This window comes from Protopterus annectens, chromosome 10.part0 (assembly GCF_019279795.1).
Source record: "Protopterus annectens isolate FY-2018-M chromosome 10.part0, PAN1.0, whole genome shotgun sequence".
Classification (NCBI taxonomy): Eukaryota; Metazoa; Chordata; order Ceratodontiformes; family Protopteridae; genus Protopterus; species Protopterus annectens.
The window spans coordinates 1685480179-1685492779 of record NC_056744.1 but is presented as its reverse complement, the minus strand read 5'-3'; the positions used below and the strand labels follow the sequence as shown (position 1 = coordinate 1685492779).

Sequence of the window (12601 nt, the reverse complement as noted above, 5' to 3'; positions counted from 1 at the left end):
TTTTTTCTACTAAGTTCCAGAGTCCAGAGTTTATTCCTTTGTTTATATTACACTTGTAGCTTGTATGCTTCTCCTGTATCCTTGTAGGTTTCCTCCAGGTAAATCAGCTTCCTCCCACCAACAAAAAATATTCTAGAGACTTTTTGCAGTTGTTAGAAAAGGTATTACAAAAAATTGGAACTCAGTTCCTCTGTTATATAGAATGTTTAAATTTAACAGCAATACTATGTACAACTGAAAAAGGAGTGATCAGAATAAGATCTATAAATCAAAGACTTTTAGTGGTTGTGATTACCTTGAAAGGTTGCTACTGATATACGAAGATTCTTAACATGTTAGTTGTGTAAGATTACCTTTATGATTCAAAGTATTCCAAGCACTGTATAACATTATGTGATGTTTAATTTTTTTTATTTTCTGTGTATACATTGTAAATATGTTATATTAATAAAAATTTTCTAGTTGAACTGCAGTCTATAAATTGCCTACTTGATTCAGATAAATGACAGGAACGTAGAATGAGGCACCAGAATTAACTTCCTCTTTGTGTGTATTATATATATATATATATATATATATATATATATATATATATATATATATATATCCTTGTGGCTTAATTTATGACTAAAATGGTCCTCAGTGACTGGTTCACTTACACAGGTAGCTAATAAACACACAAGACATCTCGGCATAGCATTTTAATAAGGTACTTGTAACTCTCAGAACAAAGACCACTCCTTAAGATGGGACAAGACCTACCTGCTGAAACTAAGGTTTCATAGTTCTCTAACATCACTTCCTTATGAAGCTCCTTGTCTTGTTTTGTTAACATCTTCATCTCCTCTGCTGAGAAAGTAACAGCAACATCCTCAAAGGATTCTGGATCCTGTAAAAGACACACTGTGCAGTTAATCTTTTCTTTTACTGCAGTCGGTGAAAAATATGCTGTTTTCATGTAATGCTTTCAATGTAAATTGTGCTATTTTTCAGCAGGGTAGCACAGACATTTGTTACCAGAAGTGCAGTTAAAACAGTAAAAATAATCAGTCATTAACAAGTGCAAATTTCCTTTCCAGAATTATACAAGTAACAATGCCTTCATTTCAGAGTTGAAAAATGTCCCTTGCTGCTATCTTTCTCTCTCTCATCTACACACATTAAGGTCAGGGATAAGAGGGCACAGAGTTCCAGTTAAAGACCTATGTTTAGAAAAAGACTGAGTGATCTAACTAAGGGAACATGAAAACAGAAAGCAATAAGGGAAGCCTTGAAAGATGGAAAGAAAAAGTGGAATCATAGCAGAATAGGAATGAAAACATAGGAGCAGGGATAAGCTGGAGAAGGACAGCTGCAGAGTAATCAGAGGATGACAAACCATGGAGGATTACTTAATAAATCCATAAGACATGGTTCCAAGATAGCAGTCAAGATGCAACAGAAACAGACTGCTGGAAGTAATAAAATGGCTGTGTAACAGTAGGTCAAATTAATTTAATGGCCAATGATGAGAAAAAAATGGATGGGGTCCAAAGGACAGAGGGGGTATGAGAACAGCTGGGTTAGTATATGAACAACAGTTGTGGAAGGGATAATCCAAAAAACACTCATTTGTCAGTGCCAAATGTTACTTGTATTTGTGCAGGACTCAGCAGTACTCAGCAGGGTAAGACTAGAGGCATGCAGAATTACAATGCAGCAAGGCTCAGACAAAACTGTGGCCTAAAATATATTCCAATAGTAATAGTTTGTCCAGATCAAGGGTTATTATCAGTTACATTTATGTTTGCTTCTGCTAGAGCTGGTGGACTTCACTTAGATACAAAAGACCCTAATGCACTTACTAAGAAGAGCAGAGGAGGCTAGCCGTGTAAACACCACATTGGGTCTCCCCTTAAAATAGGCTACTAGTCCTCTGGGAATAACTTGATTAAGAAAGAATAAACAAAAAACAAAACTAACACCAATGATGCAGCAAAAGTAGGGAGAACCAAAATTCTGTAGTTTGGACACTGGTTCATTTAAGCAATAACCCACACCTAGGTGTGGGTAATGCTGGATTTATCCATGGTTGGTGCGGACTTGTCATGACAGTGAAGCCCGAGTGACCAAACAAAGGCAACCGTGGGTAAATCCAGCATTACTCACACCCACAAGTGGGTCGACCGGACCTTTATCCGTCAGTATAGTCTCGTATTTACAACAGGCACACTGGATGGGTTGGCCAATCAGCGTGCTCGTTTTTGAATATTTTAGGCCGGTCATTGTATAATTAACATTATACGAATGAACCCCCATTAATATTCCAAAATGTGCACACTGATTAGTCAGTGTGCACGTTGTAAATCAGACTTATACTAAAGGAAAAAGGTCCGGTCGCCCAGACTTTTTCCATTAGTACAAGTCTTTTTTTACAGGAATGGAGAACGCAAGATCTCCGTTGCTGTTTAGACACTGTCTCGCTATGTTAAAGGAGTTTAACATAGCGAGACAGCTTTAAAAAAATAACGGAGATCTTCCTTTCTCAGCTGCTTTTTTTAAAGCGGTCTCATTATTTTAACCTCTTTTAACATAGCGAGACAGATTGTAAAAAGCAACGGAGATCTTGCTTTCTCCGTTGCTTCCACCTACAACTCATGTACTGCGCAAGCATACACATGCGCACTACATCAGAACGGCTGAAGAATACCAGACAGCTGCAGAAGGGCAGCAAGGAGGCATTATACAATGCCATTACTTAAGAAAAGTATTTTTTTTTTTCTTAAATAATGTCATTGTATAATAGCAATAACCCACTTCTGGGTGTAGGTAATGCTTTCGCCCTTGTGACCAAACCACACCAACCGTGGGTAAAATCCAGCATTACCCACACCCAGGCGTGGGTTACTGCCCACAGATGGCACAACTTGATCAAGAGGGTGAATGAAGCCAGAGCGATTAAACAAAGCCATTGTTACTATTATACAGTGAAATTACTTAAGAAAAAAAGCCTTAATTATTACTTATAAAATTACTGTATAAAAATAATTCTGTGCTCTTCCATCTGCTTCTGGTAGTCTGGGATAGCCAATATATGAACTTAATATGCTCTGTAGATGTGCGCTTATATTTGTGTAGTTTTCTGACCAAATAATGAAACTGTTTGTTTTGGGAGAGTTAGCTATCTTTTTTTCATCAGGTTGCAGGATATGCCATGCAGCTACTTGTAGGGGTGCTCCTGCCGCTGAAATTGTGAGCTTTTTTTTTACATCTGAAAAAGAAGACTCCCAATTGTTTACAAGAGCAACACTTGATACACAATAAAAAAAGTAGTTAAGCATTTTTGCCTTTTGCAAGTGAACTTTGGAGTTTCTCAAAACTGCAATTTAATCAATGTTCACACATTTCTGTAATGCCTTATAAAAGAATCAAGCACAACTATTTACAGTGTTTATACAATATCAACGTTTATTGGGCATTTGGTTTATATGAAGTTTTATTTTTAAAATGATGTCAGACATTACAAACATTATTATTGTGGGGTGAAATGTGTGAAATGTCATGTGGTTGTAGATGTGTCTAAATGTGTGAAAACTCATTAACTAGTAGTTTTGAGAAAGTCCATGGTTCATTTACAAAGGATGGAGGTGCTTAACTGCTTTTTTATCATGTATTACATGTTATATGCTGTTCTTGTGAAGAACTGGAGATCTTCCATATCATTTTGTAATTCTTGTTGGCATCTCTCTTGTTCTCTGGTTATCTGGTAGCGTTTTGTTAATGCATTGCATGGGATTGTGCATGTCCTCCCTGTGTTCTTGTGGGTTTCCTCTGGGTGCTCCAGTTTCTACCTACATTCCAAGACATGCAGTAGGTGGACTGGACACTTAAATTGGCCATAGATGCGGTGTTGTGGATGAACTACAGCAGCATGGCTAGCCATGTGGCAGTATAAACCTCGTCTCCAGATGACTGTCACTGCTGAAGTAACATCCTGACCCCATGTGCAAAAATGGGAAAAAGGGGTGTGGATGTGGATGGATGGACTTTTTAACTTCTTAAATTGATCAGTAGGGTCACAGAGAAAGTGAACTTTCTGAACTACCTCCTGTGAGGAACATTCAATTTACAATGAGCTTGCTGATTAGTTTGTCCAATCAGCATGCACATTTTGAAATGTTCATGTTCCTTTTCTGTACAATTACCATTACAGCACCTGCACAAATGTTCTGCAAATGTAAGCAGCATAACCAGAAGCTGGAAAAGCATATGCCAGTAGATTTTTATGTATGAATGTGACCTTTTCTCTCCAGATACAAACAGGACCACATTTTGTTTATTCATGTGTGCCAGCATAAAGCTAGCTCCTCAAGTAAAAACCAGACTATCAGGACATGATTCAGTTGTCTTGAATACCTAAAGGCATACCTCTCAACTGTCGAGATTTTAACAAAATATTGAGTTATGACTTATATTTTTGTTCTGTTCCTCATAAAATTAGTTTTCGGGCACAGTGCTGAGGACTGAAGTCACTAAATAATTAGACATTTGAGTTTCAGACTTCATATCAATCAGAAAATGCATACTAAACCAAACCATCTTACTCCCAAATAAACTGACCATGTTAAATAGACAGGATCTGCTTCTGATGGACCTGAACTGGTTTGAGTTGATGTCTTTATTTATTAAATCCATAATCCTTTCCACAACCTTCCAGATGAGGTTGGTCAGGTTTATGGGTCTATAATTACCCGGGTCTATTGACTACCCACCTCTGTGTAAGGGGGTGGCAGCTGCTGCTCTCCAGTCTTTGGCACAAAGTCTCTTTGAAGGCTGATACTGAATAGCCCCAGTAGGGGGTCTCACAAAATATGTTGTCCCTCTTCATAACTGCAGAGAAGAGGAGGTCATGTTATTCTTAAAAATCTACTGCCATGCTCTTTCCTGCTAACAGGTTAGTGCAGAAAGCTGTTATAATTACCCCCCCCCCCAATCAGGCATGCACCTGGGGAAGTGAGTTTGACATAATGGCTATGGTTGCCACCTCAGAGACACAAGGTGCAGGTTTTGATTCTGGCCTGGGATTGTTGGCTAGGTTTAAAATAGCCCTTAAGGGCAATTAGCTTAATACTTACCTATGAACCCATAGGACTTATACAGGTAGCCCAGCATGTCATCTGGCCCCAATGAAATGGGCTCATGGCCTTGGACAGTGCCTTGAACACTTGCTCTTTAGGAATATTTGGGAGGGTGTAGATGTGAGTATGTGCTCCAGGAATACAACAGGGGAGTTAAGTTTGAGCAAAATGTGTCCTCTTGTAAACTGGCCATGTCCTCTGAGCCTCGGTATGCGATACCATTTAAAGATAGCTTTCTGCAGTGCTGGGAATTGTCTCTGAGGTTTCTAACACTGTTAGAGAAAGCTTTGTGGTTATCCTTCACCTGGGTAGCTATACTTACCACATACATGGCTTTTGTTGATTTGAAGAGTGTACAAGTCCCCTGTTAAGTTTAGCGGGAGTCTTTTTAGTATTATGAGTGCTTAGTTTATTTTTTCATGCAATGAACTTTTTTCTTTTATTATACAGCCTGTTTATATCTGGTTTCTACCACTTATGTTTATTCTTGCATTTTCTACTGTGTTTTCTTTGGGGGGGGATAGACATCTATGTAGCTATTTACATGTGCACTGGATTTCAAACATGGAAAGATGAGATAAACGAGCACATGCTGGGGTAATTACATTTCCCCTATCCAAGAGGGCCATCAGTTTGCATTACTGATATTAAAGGAATATTGAAGGATATTAAATGTGACGTATGATAATGGTATATTGCAGGGTATTCCATGTACCAGATAATAATGGAGTATCGCAGAACATTATACGTGGCTGATGATAATGGAGTAAACAGGATATTATATGTGATTTATGGTAATTGGGTATCACAGGACATTTCACGAGACAGGTCAGAATGGAGTACCATGGCATATTGCATATAACTGATGATACTGAAGTAACACAGGATATTCCATGCAACTGATTATAATGGACTATCACTGTGATGATAATGGAGCAGCAGAGGATATTTTGAATGAACGATAAAATAGTACCACAGGATATTACATGACTGATGCTACTGGAGTTTATAGTCATTTGGAAGAAAACTATTACGGCAGTAGAACAAAAGGGCAATAAAAGAAAGTCATATGGAACAAAGGACCATTTGTTGTTAAACAAAGTTATAGTGGAGAATTGTAAGAAGGGGAAGAACCCAAGTATGGCATGGATTGACTACAGAAAAGCATTTTATAGTATCCCACATTCATGGATAAAAGTGTGCTTAGAAATGTATAACATACACCCTACACTGATTGACTACATTACAGTAACCATGAAATGGTGGCAGACCACTTTGCAATTAAGCCATGAAAGGACAAATTATCCCAGGGTATAAAAATTCAAAGGGGGGATATTCCAGGGTGACTCTCTGTCACCATTGCTATTCTGCCTTGCCATTAACCCATTAAGCTATTTACTTAACAGCTTAGGCCATGGCTACAATTTGGCTTCTAGAAAACAACAAAGTCTAATGACTTCTCATCTTCTCTTTGTCGAGGATTTAAAATTGTATAGCTCATCAGATGAGGAACTGAAAGCACAGCTGCAGATGGTCAAAACTTTCTCAGATGATATTGGAATGTCATTTGGTCTTCATAAATGTGCAAAAACAACCTTTAAAACAGGAAAATTGCAGCACCAGGAAAACATCAGTTTGGGACAAGAATGTGATATAAAAGAACTTGAGCAAGAAGGGGTGTATAAATACTTGGGAACTGATGAAGGATCAGCAATAAAACATGAACAAATGTGAATAAAACTTAGTAAGGAGTACTTTAGAAGATTTAAATTAATCCTGAAAACAGAATCGACACCTAGGAAAGTACAGTTGTGTACACCTACCATAAATGTAGATGTTCGAGTGTCTTCACTGTTGCAGTCCTAACTGTAGGGTGCTCCTGCTGGCAGGCAGCCCGAGGTCGGCCAGAATCCCAAAGTCTGGGTCCGGCGTTGGCTGTACAAGCTAATACCCTGACGTCAGTACGCTCTGGTACATAGCCCTCAGCCGACGCCATCTTCTCCAGCCTTTCTTGCCCTAGATGTCAGAAGTCCCAATAAATCAGAAATGAATCCAACAAGGAAACACAAATACACCACAAATAAGAGAAAAAGAGGGGATAGGCGGGAGGGAAACCCCGACTGCAACAGTGAAGACACTCGAACATCTACATTTATGGTAGGTGTACACAACTGTACTATGTTCTTCGTGTTTCACTGTTGCAGTCCTAACTGTAGGGTGGAATCCCAAAGCAGTGAAAAAAGGGGAGGAGGCTTAGACAGAAGAAGGGGCAGCAAGAAAACCCTGCAAAACAGCAGAGGCAAAGCCTGCCCTGGTCTTAGAATACAGAGGGAGATTGTAGTGCTTGGAAAAAGTATGCACAGAACTCCAAGTGGCAGCTTCCAAGATATCCTTGGTAGGAACTCCTCTGAGAAAAGCTGTAGAAGTGGCAGCTGCTCTAGTAGAATGACTTCTCACAGTACCTGGAAACTGTTTCCCATGATGAGTGTAACAAAATCTGATTCCATAAGCAATCCATTTGGAAATAGTTTGTTTTGAAATAGCTTTTCCAAGAGAACTGGAGGCAAAAGAAACAAACAATTGATTAGATTTTCTGAACTCTTTAGTCTTGTCCAGGTAAAATCGTAACTGTCTGTGCACATCCAATGAATGCAAAATCCTTTCCCCTTTATTTTGAGGATTAGGAAAGAAAGTAGGAAGGTGAATTGTCTGATTTAAAGCCACTTTCGAAATTACCTTAGGCATGAAAGTAGGGTTAGTCCTCAAGGATACTCTGTCCTGGTGGAAAATAAGGTATGGTTCTACAGCCATGAGAGCTTGCAACTCTGAGACCCTTCTGGCAGAAGTCAATGCTAACAAAAGAACTGTCTTCCAAGATAAAAACTTAATATCTGAAGATGCAGCAGGCTCAAAAGGAGGCAAAGTAAGTTTTTCTAAAACATAATTAAGATCCCAAGCAGGAACAGGAGGGGTCCTGGGAGGTCTTAAATTCTTGGCCCCTCTCAAGAATTGTCTCACCAAAGGATGAGAAAAAACAGGAGGATCAGAATTGAAATGAGCAGAAATAGCAGAAGCATGAATCTTAATGGAAGAAAAGGAAAGTCCTTTAGACAAAAGATCCGACAGGTAAAGCAAAATAGAAGAGAGATCAGGCACCAGAGGGTCCAAGCCTCGGTCCTGCATCCAAATACAAAACCTCTTCCATTTAGAGGCATAGGATTTCCTAGTGCTAGGCCGTCTAGCTTCCAGAAGAACATCCAAAACTTGTTTGGGAAGGCTAGAAGAAATCAAATTCCTTTAAAGAGCCAAGCTGCCAGGCAAAGGGTCTTGAGGTTGGGATGTAGTAACCGACCCTGATGCTGGGACAGAAGAGAAGGGTTCAGAGGAAGAATCCAAGGAGGCTCCAAGAACAGGTGCTTTAAAGTTGGATACCAAAACTGTCGAGGCCAATTTGGAGCAATCAAGATGAGGAACTTGGGCTTGTCCTGTTTTATCTTCAGTAATACCCGAGGTAGTAGAGGAAGAGGAGGGAAGGCATATCCCGAAAGACTTCTCCAGCTGAAGGACAGGGCATCCACTTTCCAAACTGTTTTGTGGAAGGACCTGGTGCAAAAGCGAGGCAGCTGATGATTGAGATGGGATGCAAACAGATCTATCTGGGGACATCCCCAAACTGCAGTAATCCTGTTGAATAAGTTGGTGTCTAGCATCCATTCGTGAGGATCTGAAATGTTTCTGCTGAGACTGTCTGCTAAGAGATTCTGTTCTCCTGGAATGAATTGAGCCTGGAGATGTAGATTCAGATTTAGAGCTCTGTCCCATAAAGCCATAGCTAGTCTGCAAAGGGGTAGAATGAGAACCCCTGCTTGTTTATGTACCACATGACTGTGGTGTTGTCTGTGCGAATTAGCAGAGGCCCTGGTTGCAAAAAGTTCTTGAAGGCTAGAAGAGCATTTTGAACTGCCAACATTTCCTTCAGATTGATGTGCCAGTGAAGACGGTCCTTTGTCCAGGTTCCCTGCTGGCAACTGTCTAGAAAGTGTGCTCCCCAAGCATAATCCGAGGCATCCGTGGTTATGATTTGAGAAGGTTGAGGTAGACGAAAAGGCTTTCCTTCGTTTAAAGCACAAACCCTGGACCACCAGAGGAACTCCTTCTGGAGGCAGGGGATCAGAGGAATCAGAATGTCCAGATCGTGGTAATGCTGTGACCATACACTTTTCAGATACCATTGAAGCTTTCTCATATGAAGCCTTGCATTTGGAATCAACAGAATGCAGGAAGCCATGTAGCCCAGAGCCTGCAGGAATTTCCTTGCAGTGAGCGGAGATAGAGTTGCCAAGGTGTTGAAAATTGTAGCCAGCTGTGATTGTTTTTCTGGAGTGAGGAAGGCCCTTTGTAAGGTCGTATTTAAGAGGGCTCCCAAGAACACCATTTGTTGAGAAGGGATCAAATGTGACTTTTTTGTGTTCACTGAGAATCCCAGAAGGAAGAGAAGACGAACAAATTCCAGATGTTGAAGTAGAAGATCCTTGCTGTCTGCCTGAATAAAGCAGTCGTCCAAATAGGGGTAAATCTGAATCCCCTGAAGTCTGCAATAAGCCACTACTGGTGCCAGGCACTTGGTAAAGACTCTGGGTGCAGTAGATAAACCAAAGGGCAGTACAGAGAATTGAAAGTGTCTCGAACCTGCCTTGAATCTGAGGAATTTCCTGCGTTCCTGCCTGATGGGAATGTGTAAGTAGGCTTCCTTTAAGTCCAATGTCACCATCCAGGCGTCCTGAGAGAGCATTGGAATTAGTTGCTGCAGAGTAAGCATCTTGAATTTTGGAATTTCCAAAAAGGTGTTTAACACAGAAAGGTCCAGAATAGGTCTCCATGAACTTTGTTTTCTTGGAACCAGAAACAGTCTTGAATAAAAACCTTTTCCCATCTCTGAGAGTGGAACAGGCTCTATGGCTCTCATGGCTAGAAGAGCATCCACTTGATTTAAGGCCTCTGACCATTGATGTTTTGGCAGATCTGGCCAACCGTAAGCCCTTGGTAGAGTATGAAAGTGGAATTTGTAGCCTTTTAAAATCACGTCCAATACCCATCTGTCCTGGGTAATACGAGTCCAATTTCTGTAAAAAAAGAGACAGTTTTCCTCCGAGAGGGGCATCCAGGTGAAGGGGTCCTGTAGCCCAACTGAGAGAGTCATTGAGTTTGTTTTCTTTGAGATTGGGATCTGTCTTCTCCCCTTCTAGGTGAAGAAGCAGTCCATTGTCTAGATCTGTAAGAGGCCTGAGCTTGACCACGACCTCTGGAGCACCTAGATCTTCCCCTTTGAGGCCTGTCAGACGTGGGAAAGGACCAATTTTTGGAGGGCCAATTCCTGGAAAATCTAGGAGGCTGGACTTGCAAGAAATCTTTTACAGTTTGCATAGATTTTGCCTTTTCTTCCATCCTTTTGATAACCTCTTCAGCTTTAGATCCAAAAAGAACATCGTGTTGAACAGGGGCATCTAATAACTTAGCCTTAACCTGTTCAGGTAAACTCTGTTCACGAAGCCAGGCATGTCTCCTGATAACAGTGCCAGAGGCTGCAGCCCTGCAAGAAGCATCCAAGGCATCAAAACCACAATGCAAACTATGTTTGTTCACTTGTTCAGTTGCATGCAATACATCCTGAAGTTCCTTATCCTCTGCACATGCAGGAAGGGAAGCAAGCTTTTGCTTTAAAACAGACAAAAGAAATTGCTGATACTTAAACATATGAAACTGGCAATTTAAAGCCCTTACAGACAGGGTAGCAGAAGTATATACCTTTTTCCCCACCTGTCTAAAGCACGAGAATCCTTCTCAGAGGGAATAGGATTCTTAGAAGTAGCAACCTTAGCAGCCTTAGAGCCCTGAGAAATATTTTCAGGATCCGCAGAAGGGTTCTTAAATAAGAATAAATGAGAGTCAGGAACCCTATAAAACCTATCAGGCTTAGAAGGAGCAGGAGGCATGGAATCAGGATTCAAATTAGCCACAGTAAAAGCATCATCCACAATGTCAAGAACAGGAGGGATAGCTAAAGGCCTATGTTGAGGAAGAAGAAGGAATTCTCTAAGCCTCTTCTTGGAAGCAGAATACTCCTGACCCTCCCAATGAAAATGTTCCCTCATCTCATGCAAGATTTCCCCCAAAAGAGAAATCTTCAGGCGGAGAGGCAGAGGGCAAAGAGTCCTCAGCATCCGAATCCTCATAAGGAGGAAAAGAATACTCCTGATCAGAGGAAGAGACAGAAGATACAGAAGCCTGGTCAGAGGAATCCAGAGGAACATCCTGTCGAGGCCTTTTTTCAGGTGGGGGGTGAGAACCCCTAATCATGGTAAGTAAATCTTCAGCCATCTTTAATAATTGCTTCTGTGTCCTGGGAGTAGATTCAGAAGTAGCTTGGGCAGGAACTTTAGACTTAACAGGAGTCTTTGTCTTTGCCTTTGAAATAGTGATGTGAGTAGGCCTGAAAACCCCCTCAGAAGCCGGTACCTGCACAGCGGTTCCGGACCCATCTGAGGAGCGACGTCGAAGGTCCTGCAGCAGTTAAAATAGTAGGCCTTGATGGCTCCCCATGGGAGTCCGTATCGACCATCGGTTCAGAAGCGGACGACAGGGGCTGCAAAAGCGCCTCACTGACGACAGCCGAACCGGACGCTGGCTCCAGCTGCAACGAGTCCTGTTTGGACCTCGGAGGCCTGTCTTTGTCTTTGCGCTTCTTTTGAATTCCGGTAGAGTCCGACGACATTCTATAATTGAAGCGTCTGCCAAAATAATTTAGAGCCCAATCGTACGCTTGATAGTACGAGAATTGAACCTGGCACAGAACCGACAACAAGAAACATCGTGGTCAGGGCCTAAGCAAGGTAGACAGTAAGAGTGGAAATCTTTATGAGGTATTTGTTTCCCACACGATATACAATTATTAACTTTTTCTGACATCGGAGGAACAAGAAAAAGATTCCCCAACGGGGTACTTAGCTTTGAGAAGAGAAGTAAGAACTTCGGACCGACAACAACAAAATACGCTGTTCGAAAATCGCCAACCAACGACTTGCGAGCTGCTTTCCACCGCATGGCAAGAAAGACTGGAGAAGATGGCGTCGGCTGAGGGCTATGTACCACAGCGTACTGACGTCAGGGTACTAGCTTGTACAGCCGACGCCGGACCCAGACTTTGGGATTCTGGCCGACCTCGGGCTGCCTGCTGGCAGGAGCACCCTACAGTTAGGACTGCAACAGTGAAACACGAAGAACATCAAGATCCAAGCTGTAAATCAATTTGCTCTTTCTGTCCTAACTTGTAGCTTTTGAGTGATTGACTGGTCCCAAAAAGTGTTGGACAGATTGGATATTAAAACAAGAAGGGATGCTTGATGCTCACCAAATGATTTATAAAAATCAGTGTATACCTAGATTGCATATTCCCCATTCTGAAGGAGGGATGGACCTCTTTGAAA

General features: G+C 41.3%; 1 protein-coding gene across 1 annotated transcript in view; it reads right to left on the bottom strand.

Moving 5' to 3' along the window:
• Positions 1–667: 667 nt before the first annotated feature.
• The window catches only part of LOC122814419 (zinc-binding protein A33-like), a 135414-nt gene continuing 123480 nt past the window's right edge, over positions 668–12601 (bottom strand). Inside the window, exon 4 of the mRNA XM_044087001.1 lies at positions 668–889. Coding sequence (XP_043942936.1) covers positions 668–889 — 222 coding nt within the window. The remainder of the gene's footprint in view (positions 890–12601) is intronic.